Below are 14,770 nucleotides of genomic sequence, written 5' to 3'. Positions count from 1 at the left end.
CGATTTGGGGCATATGTCGGAATGCAATTCAGAATCCGTCCCAAATTTCTATCTCCCTCACCACGCCGTTTCCAAAGAAAGCAGCCTCACTACAAAGCTACGCGTAGTGTTTGATGGGTCGGCAAAGTCATCTTCGGGAACATCTCTAAACGACGTTCTCCATGTCGGTCCACGAGTTCAGGACGACATATTCGACATTTTATTACGTTTTCGGCAGCACTCAGTTGCAGTGACTGCGGACATCGAAAAGATGTACCGACAAATCAGGGTACATCCAGATGACCAACCATTTCAACGCATTATTTGGGGTTTGGGTAAAGGGGCGCGAACGTATCAGCTAAACACTGTGACGTACGGCACTGCCTGTGCTTCATTCTTGGCAACCCGTTGTTTGAGGGCCTTAGCCGATGAACATAGGGCGGAATTTCCCGAAGCTTCCACAGTGTTAAGCAGAGACTTTTACGTCGATGACTTGCTCTCGGGTGCCAGTAGCGTCCAGGAACTCACAAAACTGGCCGAGCAAATTAACTATATTCTGGCTCGGGCTGGTCTCCCTCTTCGAAAATGGGCTTCCAACACCACTGAACCCATTTCCATAATACCCGCTTCCGATCAGGACACCGATCACTGCCATGTGATCAGCAAGGACGAGACATCCACTCTCGGATTGAACTGGCACACCAAATGTGACACGTTCGCTTTCCCCATTAATCTGAATACAAATGCGCAATTCACGAAACGGAAAATACTAGCCCAAATAGCGCGGCTGTTTGACCCACTGGGCTTATTGGGCCCTACCATCGTTCTTGCAAAACAGTTAATGCAAGAACTATTCCGCGGGGGCCTCAATTGGGACGAGGCTATTCCCGAGAGATTAGCGTCCCAATGGGAGATTTTCATATCACAATTGCCCAAATTGAGGGACATAATGATTCCCAGACATGTTTTATTACCTAACCCGGTGAGCATTACGCTACTCGGGTTTTGCGATGCATCGCAAAAGGCATACGGCGCATGCATTTATGCGCTGTCCACCGACCGATTGGGACATCGCGTCTGTAGATTGTTTTGCGCAAAATCTCGAGTCGCCCCCTTAAAGACTTTGACTATTCCCAGATTGGAACTGTGCGGCGCCCATTTACTTCACACATTGGTAGAGCGAGTTAGAGTCGCAATCACCGTTCCGATTGACGAGGTGATTTTATGGACTGATTCTACCATCGTGTTAGCTTGGCTCAAGGGTGAATCTTCACTTTGGACGACCTTTGTGTCCCATAGGGTAGCCAAAATCCAGTCAATGAGTGGAAAGCATTCCTGGAACCATATAAGTTCCCAGGACAATCCCGCTGATTCTTTGTCTCGAGGATTCATGCCCTCTGAATTACAAACCATGTCATTGTGGTGGAATGGACCCAAATGGATCCTCCAGGACAGGAACACATGGCCAAAGAGCCAGGTTCCCATTGAAGAGCCTCAAATAGAGGCTAAAGGGACGCGTGTAGCCCTAGTCGCTAGTACTAGTGACTGGGAGTTATTATCCCGATACTCTTCGTGGCACACGTTGACCAGAATTACTGCCTATTGCCTACGATTTATCGCGGCGTTGAGAAGAAGGGGGTCCATTAGTGGTCCACTATCGCGTACCGAACTAATCGCCGCGGAAACTAAAATCATCAAGCACGTTCAGTCGCGATTTTACAAAAGGGAAATTGCCCTACTCGAATCAGCGTTGCCAATTCCCAACAATCGCCTGAAGGCCTTAAGACCTTTTTTGGATCCAGAAGGTGCCCTACGGGTGGGAGGGCGATTGAGCCACACTCATTGGCAGTTTGAGCGCAAGCACCCTCTGATTGTTCCAGCTAAAGCCCATATTACGGAGTTGCTAGTTAGAGCCGCTCATGAACAATTACTCCATGCAGGCACACAATTGGTGTCCGCCCACCTTCGAGAAAGGTATTGGCTAATCGGGGGGAGAAACACCGTTAGTCGCGAAATTCAAAGGTGCGTACGGTGCTCCCGGGTCATACCCAGACTTCAACAACCCATAATGGGAGATTTGCCAGCATTACGCACTGCCCCGGCACGTCCGTTCCTTAATTGTGGCGTAAATTACGCCGGCCCGATCCTCATCAAGGAGAAAGCGTCCCGAAATCGGTCTTTCCTGAAAGCCTACATCTGCATATTCGTTTGCCTTGCTACCAAGGCTGTTCATTTAGAGGTAGTGCAGAGTTTAACGTCCAGGGCATTTATCGACGCACTGAAGAGATTCATATCTCGGAGGGGGCTCGTGGCTGAGATCTGGTCCGATAACGCCACTAACTTTATAGGAACCGATAGAATGCTCACTAAACTGCTAGCATCAACCGCTCATAAGCAATCGCTACATTCATTTTGTTCTGAAAAGGGAATAAACTGGCGCTTCATTCCACCACGGGCTCCGCACTTTGGTGGGCTGTGGGAGGCCGCCGTAAAGTCAATGAAGCGCCACTTAAAACGCGTCATGGGTAGTACAACCGTAACTTACGAGTCTTTGAATACTCTAATAACACAAATATAAGCCGTATTGAACTCGCGACCTTTGACCCCGTTGTCATCTGACCCTTCCGACCTAATTCCCCTCACTCCTGGTCATTTCCTAGTTGGTGGGCCACTGATTGCGCTACCTCAGGAAGATCTGGTCGATCAACCCTTAGCGAGGGTGTCAACTTACAAGCACCTGCAGCAGATGTTGCAGCATTTCTGGAAGAGATGGGCCCGAGAGTACGTCACGCTACTGCAGCAGCGCCACAAGAGTGGCTCCAGGGAGTCACCCAACTTGCAGCCGGGGGATATGGTGATAGTCGCCGAAGAAAACGCACCTCCCTTGGAATGGCCCATGGGACGGATCCTAGCTGTTCATCCTGGCCACGACGGAGTGGTGCGAGTCATCACCATTCGCACAGTAAAGGGAGTTATCAAAAGAGCAGCTCGGCGAGTTGCTCGACTGCCTGTTGAGCAACAGTCGGTTAATTTGTGCAACGGAGTGGCGAACGTTCATAACGTCCCACATTAAAGTTGGCGCGTTGTTTGTATCTGTGTTGTGGATTCAGTTTATGTGTTTTAACTTAAGTTTTTGAGTTGCTTTTCTTTTATGCTTCTCTTGTTGGTTTGATTGGTGCTTTGTAATGGAGCTATCAGGATAGATTGGGACATATAACGGTTGAACAATATTGTTACCTAGCATTGGTGTTGGTGTTTTGGTTGTTTGTTTGTCTATTTTTTGTTTGTTTCTTGCCGGCTTAGTCAGCTGCTTATGTAGGATGGGAAACTGACGGTGGACTAATGTTATTTTGTTTGCTGACTGGGTTATTTTGTTGTGTTGTTTTTTATTTTTTTGTTATTTTTTTGCTTATTTGCTTGGTTTTTGTGTATTTCATTAGTCGCTTGTGCACCATTAATTCTTATTTGTTTTGGAATTCGATCCTCTGACTTCCAACGGGGGGAGTATGTTCCGACCAAGTCTTCATGGTCAGCTTTCGTGGTGTTACGACCAAAGGAGCCGTTTTGGAGGGAGATCGGCGCCGAGCGCGCGTCCCCACCTCCTATTCGTTTTCCGCTTCGGTCGAGTGAACATCTCTGTTCGCTACCGAGTTTGTTCCCACCACCGAGTCCCGATCAGCTCAGCCTGGATCGGCAGACGATGCTGGAAGTACAGCTTCAGTATCGTCTGCCGATCCAGTGATACTGAAGTGAGGAAATCCTGGTATTTCTTCGTCGAAGTCAGATCACGTAGTCACGTGAGGAGTGAGGTTATCATAACCTCTCGAACACGTGCGCGCTAATTTCACGACGGACTCCCCCCCCCCCCTGCCCCCCCTGCTTATTCTCTGTATATATATATATATAAAATACAGTCACCATACAAACAGAATTACAACCTGTTATCATTATTATATAATTTCCCGCCTTTGTCCTGTATCACACTCCCTTACGCACACTGTACGAGAGAGAGAGAGAGATAGACATCAGCAGAGACCAGACCGCAGACGACGACCTGTAGATCCCTTGGAGGAGACCAGTCCCGCCCACGCTTACCACGAGCTTCTAAGAAACCGACTTCGGGGGTGCTCTCGAGTTGAACATCCCTGGAGTCTGTACAGACGAGTTCGTCTGTGTTTTAGTAGTTATTACTGCTGTTTGTTTGGATAAGGTACTTTATTGTTTGAATATACAAGTGTATAAATATGTTGTTGAAGCGGCTGGAATCGTAGTGTTCTCGAGACGGCTATTGGCGGTTGACTTGGTGTTGTGATGGCCGCTGGATCTGCAATGTGTCGTTGCTCTGGATCCGGCCGAGTTGCAAGTGTTCTTCCATTAGGTAGCTGGTCAGATGCTGGATTTCTACTGGTCTGCCGCTGTGTGTCGACTGAAGTTGTTCGTTGTGGCTGCGTTTTATCGATATTTTATAGGGTAGTGACACTCCCTTAACCTATCTATCTAACGTGTTATATGGGATTGGACTCTCGGTGATGTTTGTGGTGCGGGCTGGCGGCTGCTCGCTTGTCTGGGTTGGATCTCCTTTTATATTGTTTTTGGGGGTCCACGTGACTTTACTGGCGATTGATTCTGAGAACCGCAGGTGGTGTTTACGTGTGCAAGTTATGCGAGGAATGTGGTTTCGTTGTTTGGGGTGGAATATTCTCGAATATGTGGCGTCGTTCTACTCGATTTAGTTTTTATCGTCCTTTGTTCCAGTGAGTCTGGATGTTTGTTCAATGGGTTACAATGTAGTTGTTATTTGTGCACTTTAATGGGTGCAGGTGTTCTTCGACTTCGCGTCGTTCTGCTTGATTTGTTGGGGTGGAATTTTCTCGACTCAAGATGACGTCAATGGTTGAGCGTGAGAAATGTATTCTCCGTGGCAATAGATGTTCCGATTGGGGTGACGAGATTCCTACAGCCACTTCTATTAATATTTTAACATTTCTCCGGTTGCTACGATACAAATAAAAAAAATAATAGTCGACTGCGATTCAAAAGTACATCGCATGCTAAGGTGGACCGCATACTAAAGCACCACCGAATATTGAATATTTGTAATGAAATATTAAATATTACGCGTTGGAATCGAATTGTACGTCGACTTTGTGTTGAATGTAATGGCGGATAAAAGTGGTGTTTTGGTCGGTCGAAAAGCGCCGACCTCCAAATGACATTTGAACGAATCGCAAACTGTCAGTGAGACTCGATCTTTCATACTTTGCTGACGAAATGACGGCTCGCGGCCCCTTGAACGCTGACCCCGCTTGGCAAAGCCTGCTAACTCAATTTGCGACCAGGGGTCACCAACTGGACATCCAGCAACTGTTTCGGGACGAACACGATCGCCTCGACAACTTCAGGTCACTTTCGAAACTAACTTATCCAACTCATTCTATCATCACTTCAATGCATATTTGTTCATATGCATGAGTCGTTTATACAATTTGACTCGACCTAATTTCAATGCAACTTTTTTTAATATAGTTTAATTTTATTTCATCTAGTTAAGTGGCTATTTATTTTTTTCCTCAAAACGGGACATCTACCAATTTTCAGTTTTATATTTATTAATGAAAGGAACGCGAATGAGCACTTAAAAATAAATAATGTGGTGTAACGTGGGGGTGAAGTGGGTGGCTTTGACTGAACAGGGAAAGACCAGCAGAGATGGGAGTCCAAAGGAAACGACAGTTCTGAGAGAAAGCTGTGGTCCGACTCGACTTCCGAAGGAAAGGGCGCTCCTTTTATAGCTGAGAAAGTAGCGGTACTTTCTCCCACTCCCCAGCATCCGAGGGCGGGGGTAGTTTCCCCCCCACTCCTTCGGCTGCGGGGGCGTACGTTACACTGGTTTTATTTTTTATTTTATTACATTTTATACCAGGAAGGCCTTACAGGTAAACCCCAAAGCGGCTTCCTCGCAAATTACAAACAATACAGCATTTTTTTTATTATATATACAAGTCGTTGAATACGACACACTGAAAACTCGCAAATTAACGAGACATCTATGAATTGTTTCATATATTTTATTGTACATTAATCATATTCAAATAGTGGTGACATAGTAGGTAGGAAATTTTTTATCCAATTTTTAACCGGGAACTGTTTGAACAATGAAATCAGACAAAATTGGCAAACTCTGATAGGAAACGAACAAATATCCAGGTATATTTTTCTGAGGAACAAAACTATTTGTTTCGACCCTTAAACATGTGTGCTCGTCACGTAAAAAATCATATATTATTATTGTATCAATGTGATGAAAATACAAAAAAATCATTAAATTTAATAAACCGGAAGTGGGATTTTTTCCTCTTGGAAAGGTCAAAAATGTTGTGGCCACTATTCTGTCCACACCCCTGAACGAATCAAGCTGAAAATTTATATTTGTATTCTTTATGTACTAACTTAGATCTGATAATGTTTTGGTCGCAATTCGTAAACCGGAAGTAGTATTTTTTTTTTAAACAATATTTCATTATTTTATTTTGACGTTTTAAATTATTTTTATTTTTTTGATACTTATTGTGTATTATACTGATAGTGATTTTAAGTAATAAAAAAAAATTGAACAAAATCCGACAACCGGAAGTAGAACTTTTGTCTTGTATAAGTTTCCCTACATTTGCACTCAATTTGTATCTAAAATGCTGTCACAGCTGGTGTGTTTATAATCGAATTTTGTTTTGTAACCTTGTTATATTCTTCAAATACATAGATTGGTCACATTCAAATTTTTGCGGTTGATTTCATATAATAACTTCAATTCTTGGCAAGATTTCTTAGAATTTACTTCGGTAATTAGCTTAAGAACTGCGACTTGCAACTGTGTTTGGCTTGTCCACAACTTATTCATAAGTGAAAAGACTCTTTCCATGGGTGCACTAGTGCTGGGCAGGCATAAAAGTTGCTCTCTTTTTGAAAATGGGACATTTAGACGTCCCGAAGCTGAGCTTGGAGACAACGGGATAAGCTACCTGGAAACGGGACAGTCCCGTTCAAAATAGGACGTATATATGTATCAGGCTTAAAATACGTTGTGTGTATAATATATTTATTTATTTATATATATTTTAGCTATCAAGCTAATATATGAAGGTGTATGTAGTATTACAAACTAATTTTGATATTTTTCTGGCATTGATATGAAACAAAATTCATATTAAAATCTGCTTATACATTTTATATCCAACATTATCCGTTGATAATGTTGGATATAAAATGAGATACCATACATAAAACCCAAGACATATGTATGTAATAAATGTGTATATGTAGGCCATTATTAATTGGTGTTTATATGAGAATGAGAGCTTAGAACAAAAAGGCACGTTCACTCATTTCAAAGTGACCTTCATTCGACACGTTACCGCTTTATATGTATTTACATTCACCTTGAGTCACATTCAAAACGATTTTATTACTTTAAATCTATCATTTCAGCATAACTTTGCCGACGCCCAAAGATGGCGACATGTACTTCGACTTTTCCAAGAATCGAATCGACCGTACCACCTGCTGCCTGCTCGTCGATTTGGCGAAGAGTCGAGGCGTCGAAGGAGCCAGAGACGCCATGTTTTCAGGTACTTACGAAAGTGGTATATCTTTCCGTTGTATCTTATCGACTTACGACCCCCCATATCTCAATTGTAAATTGTAAACTTAATCCTCAGGGCAAAAGATTAACTTCACCGAGAACCGGGCCGTATTGCATATCGCTCTAAGGAACAGAACCAGAAAGGAAATCATCGTCGACGGTAAAAATGTGGTGCCGGATGTAAATGCAGTATTGGAGCATATGAAAGAGTTCTCCGAACAGGTCATCAGCGGACAATGGAAAGGGTATATAACATAAATAAACAAAAAAATACTCTACTATAGCATGTATGCTAATGTCTGTGTCATTGTAGATACACTGGAAAGTCTATTACAGACGTGGTGAATATCGGCATCGGTGGATCCGATCTCGGCCCTCTCATGGTCACAGAAGCCCTCAAGCCATACGCCAAAGGCCTCAACGTCCATTTTATTTCGAATATAGATGGAACGCACGCGGCGGAGACTTTTAAGAAGTTGAACCCAGAGACTGCACTGTTCATCATCGCTTCAAAGACTTTCACCACCCAGGAGACTATCACGAACGCCACCTCGGCCAAAGATTGGTTTTTGAGCGCCGTCAAGGATGTGAGTAAAAGTTTACCGTCGTTAGTCTATCAATCGGTTTGTATGTAATATTCGATTTGTATTTCAGCCAGCTGCCGTCGCCAAGCACTTTGTAGCTCTGTCGACTAATGCCGAGAAGGTTACAGCTTTCGGCATCGATCCGAAGAATATGTTCGGGTTCTGGGATTGGGTCGGCGGACGGTGACTATCGTATTATATTCAGCAGTTCTCCCAAAAACCAAAACAGAAATAACCGGGTTGCCAATTTCATAATCATATTGCATTACAAACATTCAATGGATAGATGCAGACTCTGCATTTGGACAATAGCGATAATAGGCCGATTTTGTATGGAACCAGCTCAACAAAATAGAGTCAGATAAAACCGGAGACAGTTCATTTTAGATTTCGTTATGTAATCATCTAAATAGGTTCTTCTTCTTTGTCGATTTCCTCATGTCTGAGGATCGTGACTTTCCTCCCGACACACTGCAGTGATTCGACTACGGTCTTCACAGTCTCTGTCCTGACCTGATCACTCCACCTGGCTGGGGATCTTCCTCTTCTTCTACTTCCCTCAACTCTTCCCAGAATGACCAATTTTTTCAAGCTATCCTGGTCCCGTCTTTGCGATGTGCCCAAAGAACTGAAGTATCCGTCTAAGACAGATCGATGACGGCCTGAGTTTTTTTGAACTAAATAGCTAGCAGATATACATTCATATATGTGTTACAGTTGAAGTGTATCTTCCAGTTGTAATATATTCCATCTAACCTACGTAAGTTGATTCATATGGCGAATTACATTCCAATTGGTCAAAATATATTACAACTGAAAATACAGTTCAACTATAAGTTGGTACTATAGGTTAGTTTTTCATGAAAACGTTACTCGACTAGTAAATTGAGTTGGAAAGTCACATTTTTGTTTTGAACACATTCGTAGAGTTATCGTAATACGGTACTCGTTTTCTTTATTCGTGATATCTAGCTAATATTAACGCATTATTGAATGTTAAAGCATTCGTAAATACATCAGAGCTGTCAAAACTCAACTGTTATATTAAAACTGGCGCACATTGTTGAAAGTGCACTTGCGCTTGTAGAGATATATAATATACTAGTTGAATCGTATTCAAATATGAATGACCTAAAACGCCAGTTGGAATATATATTACAATTGAAAATACACACATATTTGTACAACGATGTTGTTCATCCTCAGGGTTCAGAGCTGCTTTTTGAGCTTTACCACTCGTTTTTTAGTGCTGACAATCGACACAGTCGAAAATACTTTCAACTTCTATAGTAAAATTTTAGCTGGGCGGTCAAGTACTTGGGGAGAGCTGCTTTTTTTTTGTTGTATCACAAAGTTCATATTTATTGTTGATTTTATTTCTTTTAGATATTCATTGTGGTCGGCGATAGGTCTATCGATAGCGCTCTACATCGGTTATGATAACTTCGAACAGCTCTTGGAAGGTGCTCACTTCATGGACAACCATTTCTGCACGGCTCCATTGCAAAAAAATGTACGTATACTCTAGCTGTGACGTACATACATATGTATGTCGAATCGAAACGACTATCACATATAGTGCAGTGACCATTATCTCAGACAGACAGACAGAATAGAGATATTATATAATTATATAATAGCGATAGTATAATTGGTTATAAGTTTTTAAATAGTATGTGTTGTGATTTCAGATACCCGTGTGCATGGCGTTGATCGGCATATGGTATTCTAACTTTTATGGGGCCGAAACGCACGCCCTTCTGCCCTACGATCAGTATTTGCACCGGTTCGCTGCTTATTTCCAGCAGGGTGATATGGAGAGCAACGGCAAGTATGTGACGAGCTCAGGTCAAGCCGCCAACTACTCAACGGGCCCGATCGTCTGGGGCGAGCCGGGTACCAACGGCCAGCATGCTTTCTACCAGCTCATACACCAAGGCACAAGGTCCGGATTTTGATACGCTAAAGCTTGGTGTTGTTGTGCTTAATTCTATTTAATACCAGCCGATTCGTTGTAGGTTGATCCCTTGCGATTTCCTCGCATCGGCGCAGACCCACAATCCAATATCTGGAGGAGTTCATCATAAGGTTCTGTTGGCGAACTTCCTAGCGCAGACGGAAGCTCTCATGACTGGCAAAACGGAAGCTCAAGTGAGATGCATACAATATCAGGCTGTAAATGTGTTTAATTGGATTCAAATCATCAGCTGATTGTGTGATTGTGACTATACAGTATACATACGTAGATGGTTTGAGTTTGATTTTTCAAATTGACAGCTTTTGGAATAGGCCTGGTTCAATTCTATCGAAAAAATTTCAGTGCAAAATTTAAACGGCATGATTTTGTAGGCCAAAGCCGAGTTGGAGAAGTCTGGTATGTCTGCTGAGGAAGTAAAGAAAATACTCCCGCACAAAGTTTTCCAAGGAAATAGGCCTACCAACTCCATCGTGGTGAAGAAATTCACACCATTCACTCTTGGAGCCCTGATCGGTAGATCTTCATCTTAGATGCTTAAATTCGCGTATTGAAAATTTGATTAATGGACAATGTGTGTTGTTTGCAGTGGCTTACGAGCATAAGATCTTCACGCAGGGCGTAATTTGGGATATCAATTCCTTTGATCAGTGGGGTGTCGAGCTCGGTAAGCAGCTCGCTAAAGCCATCGAGCCAGAACTTCAGGATAAGACGCCAGTGTCATCACACGACCCGTCAACCAACGGCCTGATCAACTTCCTCAAACAGAACTTCGCTTAAGAACCCTCATAGCAATGTCATTTGATGTATTATTATTGATATGGTTTAATATGTATGTATATGCATTTATATATATTTTTTTTTAATTAAATATGTATATGTATGGAAATTTTATAATTCATCGGACCAACTGTTGTTATCGAGATGTCGACATGAGACTGAAAAAGAATATTTAAATTAAATTATATTGTGATGTTTTTTGTCTGATTTTCAAATTTTATCTTGATATGTATTTATAATACGGATGTGAATTTTTACTTATTTATTTGTAAATTTATATGTTGCCGATGTCTGTTCATATAAGAATAAATACAATTGTTTTTTTATTGATTTTATTTTAATATTAGTTAAATTATCGAGTCGTATAATGGACATACATATGTTTCAATCGAGGATGTTGCAAAAATGAATAGAAATATAGTTTCATATCATTATTGAGAAAATTTTTATGGTTGTGGCTATTTGCAGGTACTATGTCTGCAAATTATTGGCTATTTGTAGGTACTATATCTAGTCGAATTATTGGCTATTTGCAGGTACTATATCTGCGACAGGCGCAGAGCCTTCTGCGCATGAACTTATAATCCGATTATAGTTGCAAATAGCCAATAATTTGCAGATATAGTACCTGCAAATAGCCACAACAATTGATGTATAATACACTAGATGGGCCCTGACGTGTGATTTTGGTCGGAGATCTTGTCTTCATTAACTGAGGGGTGCGGGGGGTTTAACTAGCGGGGAAGTTGGGAAAAAAAATGTTTTTTTTCCCTACGACGCAGCGCTACCTACCTACCTACTGAGAGAAACTGTGCATGCGCCAAAAGGGAGACCAGTATAAAGCGTGAGGGCGGATCTAGTGTATTATATATCAATGGCCACAACAAAATTTTATTCTAATTTTTTCTAACGTCATCATTCTCTGTCGTGTTAATTCAGTCAGAACTTTGCAGAGTATGAAAATGCATCGGATTATTTATTACATTTAAAATAATTCATAGTTTAACGTGTCACACATATGGATTAATTGTTTTCCAAAGATAAAATATGTATAAAAGCTATTTTGGTCTTCCTCTCCCTCTTCCCGTACCAGCGGTTTTTCCTCTTTTGGGTGTAGCGCCCTTTTTATCATCAGCTTTTCGTTTTGGAGTATTATTAGTAGACGGCAACACCTGTATCAGTCAATTCAACGGTTATACTCAATCATCAATTTATTACAAATAGTAAAACATGTCGATTAACCTTGAAAAATGTATCGAGACGTCCTTGGGTAGTTCCCGATCTGGATTTAAGTAACTTTTTAGCACCGGATCGCACACGGTCCTCATTGAATTGCTTATCGCCGCACAAATATTTCACCAAGCCTTCTTCGTCAGGATCGGACCATTTTAACTAAAGTGAGAGAACTTTCATTGACGAAATCCATTTTAAGTAAGGAATGTCTTATTCCATTATAAACGTATATACCTCTATCTTATCCACATTAGATACCTCCGGCTCGTGGAATAGTTTTCTAGCTTGAGCGTAGTTCCAACCGTCAGGGGGTGGATATTTATTTGTGTCGATATTCTTCAATATGTTTTCAATGGATCGGTGTTGATGTATCAGCTCTATGGCCCGCTTCGGTCCGATGCCTCTGATCGACGGACAGTAGTCGCATCCGAGGAGGATGCAAAAGTCTACAAACTGACGAAATATTTAAAATAAATAATTTAATGTGTTCCGAATGTATTCGAACTCGTGTGTGAACCTCGTCTTTCGTCAATGACAGTCCTTCCAGTACTCGGTCCAATTGAAACTCTTGCACAGGCATCTTTCTAGCTTCCGAGAATGTCATGTGTCGTAAAAGTATGTTCGATCCGAATGTGAGAGCGTCCATATCTTCGGTGGCCACTGCGTACACTTTTCCAGCACGAACCTATCACACAAAGGATTAATCAGGCTTATAAAATAAATTACATGTGTATTTGGTGCGTAAAAGATTAATACCAAAGCTGCACATTCGGCTTCAGCTTCACACGGCGCGTCTACGAACGGCACACCCATCAGTTTCAATAGTTCTTTGACTTCTTCGCCATGTTGCTTGGTGACTTTCACCAGACGCCGGTTGAATTTTTCGATCATAGCTGTGTCTCCTATCAAGAGCCGAGGAATATGAATTAAGTTAATCGGTTACATTAGTAGAGTGAATACTTGCATGTATGAATGTATTACCGATTTCAGTAGCTTTGGCGAGTTCTTTCTGAGCGTCTTCGCGTCTCTCAGCGCGTTTCACCAGCTCGGACGATTTCATATCTGGTGGTTTGCCGTCGAATACGTACACTGGTTTGATGCCGTTTTCCAATAGGCGGATTGTGCGATAAAAAGTTCCCATGAGATGAGAAGTCGTCTCACCGTCGACTGATGTGAGCTGTGCGCCTTGAAAAGCAAAGATTTATAAAGTATTTTCTTAAAGAATGTATTATAATACATTATTGAAAGGTTAAGATATTCTTTACCTTCACTTCGGACGGCTATCAAAAATTGGTAAAGACACATAGACGCATCTATGGCGATTTTCCTTCCTACAAAAAAATAATGATATGTGCATTTGGGAACGAGTGGAAGACAACTCTGGGGTATATTAAGCTATTCTTTAATATAATTTTATTCATAAAAATTACATATGAAATGTGCAATGTTGCAAAAAAATCATTTATTTTATTCACCAGGGTCATACTGTCGATTGACTTCATACATGAAGTCAATCAACAGTTGACATTATGAATATTAATTAATTAATATTATTTTTTGTTAAGGTTTGAATACAATCTTCATTTAAAAAATATCAAACGTCAACGTATGTTGGCAGATGCCAAAAATTTAGAGGTTATACATGCATTGAAATTACCGAAATAATTTTTGATCTCGCTCTCCTTGATGGCTTGGGGAGCAGCATCAGCGATGATCTTGGCTAAGCCGAGAATACCCATGGTGGCGGTTTTATGTCTTTTATGTGTCCTTCAAAAATAAATGTAACATGAAATCACCGGTGTATAACAAAAACGTCACTTTCGCGCCAACGCTAGCTGTCATGCCGACCATAATACTACGTTTAACGGCCATCGATGTAATTGATTTTTTTAAAATCAAAATAGCTTTTTTTGATGCTAATGAACTACGACTGGTTGTTTGAAAGTGCCAAATACAATTATATTACTGTTTTGAAAGTGCAAAATACAATTATATACTTTCATGATGAGAGTATTTTTATAATTTATTAATTTTCTTACGCTATACGTTGGCAAAACTTAAATAATCTGGTTCGGTGATTATTGGTCACAAAGCGCTTGCCTAAAAAAAAGGCACTAAAATCTCTATAACGGAACATCTGGCAGCCAAAAAGTCTATCATACTAACGAGAAATCGAGTGCCGAATATTCCATATTCGCGATTTTCATGGCAAAAATTGTCTTTTGGGCGATCGTAATGTGACTAATAATCTTAGTGAGGTTTACTATAGAACATTTTTATTATTTCATAACTTTAAAACTTACTATAGCGTTTCTCTTACTAATTTTTAGCCGCTCGTCATTTACTGCCGGATCAAGTCCTTTTCAACAGGATTCCATTATTTTTATTTATTTCATGAAATACTAAAAAACTTGATTTCTTACTTTGTTCATGTATCAGATTTGTTATTTTACATTATTTGAACACATTTAAAGTACCCGATAAAAGATGGAGCCTGTTGCTCGACAAATTGTTTCCCTTTTGAAGAGTGCTCTCTCTGAGTAGCAAGCTGGCCATGAGTCGATTTTTTTAATTACTTCC

The 14,770-nt window shown here is 41.2% G+C and overlaps 3 protein-coding genes across 6 annotated transcripts; 2 read left to right on the top strand and 1 right to left on the bottom strand.

Annotated features, from left to right (window-relative positions):
* Positions 1 to 13: 13 nt before the first annotated feature.
* Positions 14 to 3,052, top strand: LOC143909243 (uncharacterized). The gene is made up of 2 exons (XM_077427151.1): positions 14 to 2,504; positions 2,559 to 3,052. Exons 1-2 carry the CDS (start codon positions 14 to 16, stop codon positions 3,050 to 3,052), a joined length of 2,985 nt encoding a protein of 994 aa, XP_077283277.1.
* A 2,147-nt stretch (positions 3,053 to 5,199) lies between these two features.
* On the top strand, positions 5,200 to 11,285 carry Pgi (glucose-6-phosphate isomerase). Its single transcript, XM_077428145.1, has 10 exons — positions 5,200 to 5,381; positions 7,465 to 7,604; positions 7,695 to 7,863; positions 7,932 to 8,205; positions 8,273 to 8,385; positions 9,589 to 9,715; positions 9,894 to 10,147; positions 10,221 to 10,353; positions 10,552 to 10,693; positions 10,767 to 11,285. Exons 1-10 carry the CDS (start codon positions 5,251 to 5,253, stop codon positions 10,955 to 10,957), a joined length of 1,674 nt encoding a protein of 557 aa, XP_077284271.1. The 5' UTR covers positions 5,200 to 5,250; the 3' UTR covers positions 10,958 to 11,285.
* On the bottom strand, positions 11,206 to 14,047 carry Fen1 (Flap structure-specific endonuclease 1). Of its 4 annotated transcripts, none has more exons than XR_013260395.1 (9): positions 13,848 to 14,047; positions 13,456 to 13,521; positions 13,172 to 13,375; positions 12,947 to 13,092; positions 12,708 to 12,875; positions 12,425 to 12,643; positions 12,200 to 12,349; positions 11,843 to 12,129; positions 11,297 to 11,428 (listed from the first exon to the last, which is right to left on the bottom strand). XR_013260395.1 is itself a non-coding variant. In XM_077428146.1 (8 exons), the coding sequence occupies exons 1-8, from the start codon at positions 13,927 to 13,929 to the stop codon at positions 12,016 to 12,018; spliced, it is 1,149 nt and encodes a 382-aa protein (XP_077284272.1). In that variant the 5' UTR covers positions 13,930 to 14,047; the 3' UTR covers positions 11,206 to 12,015. The 4 variants fall into 4 exon arrangements, 1 of the variants encoding a protein (XP_077284272.1); XR_013260397.1 differs by having other exon boundaries at positions 11,297 to 11,483; positions 11,904 to 12,129; XR_013260396.1 differs by having other exon boundaries at positions 11,297 to 11,415; positions 11,904 to 12,129.
* Positions 14,048 to 14,770: the final 723 nt, after the last annotated feature.

This window comes from Arctopsyche grandis, chromosome 3 (genome assembly GCF_051622035.1).
Source record: "Arctopsyche grandis isolate Sample6627 chromosome 3, ASM5162203v2, whole genome shotgun sequence".
NCBI lineage: Eukaryota > Metazoa > Arthropoda > Insecta > Trichoptera > Hydropsychidae > Arctopsyche > Arctopsyche grandis.
Note: the sequence above shows the minus strand (reverse complement) of the source record. Positions and strands in the feature narration are given on the sequence as shown.

Excerpts from the sequence above, each read along its gene's own strand:
- Pgi (XM_077428145.1), top strand. The coding sequence starts at position 5,251 with ATGACGGCTCGCGGCCCCTTGAACGCTGACCCCGCTTGGCAAAGCCTG. Across the intron at positions 7,864-7,931 it reads ATCAGCGGACAATGGAAAGG|ATACACTGGAAAGTCTATTA; the intron begins GTATATAACATA and ends GTGTCATTGTAG. Across the intron at positions 10,694-10,766 it reads CACTCTTGGAGCCCTGATCG|TGGCTTACGAGCATAAGATC; the intron begins GTAGATCTTCAT and ends TGTTGTTTGCAG.
- Fen1 (XM_077428146.1), bottom strand. The coding sequence starts at position 13,929 with ATGGGTATTCTCGGCTTAGCCAAGATCATCGCTGATGCTGCTCCCCAA. Across the intron at positions 12,644-12,707 it reads TGTCATTGACGAAAGACGAG|TTTGTAGACTTTTGCATCCT; the intron begins GTTCACACACGA and ends ATATTTCGTCAG. Across the intron at positions 12,130-12,199 it reads GTCTCGATACATTTTTCAAG|GTGTTGCCGTCTACTAATAA; the intron begins GTTAATCGACAT and ends TGACTGATACAG.
- LOC143909243 (XM_077427151.1), top strand. The coding sequence starts at position 14 with ATGTCGGAATGCAATTCAGAATCCGTCCCAAATTTCTATCTCCCTCAC. Across the intron at positions 2,505-2,558 it reads CCACTTAAAACGCGTCATGG|CCGTATTGAACTCGCGACCT; the intron begins GTAGTACAACCG and ends CACAAATATAAG.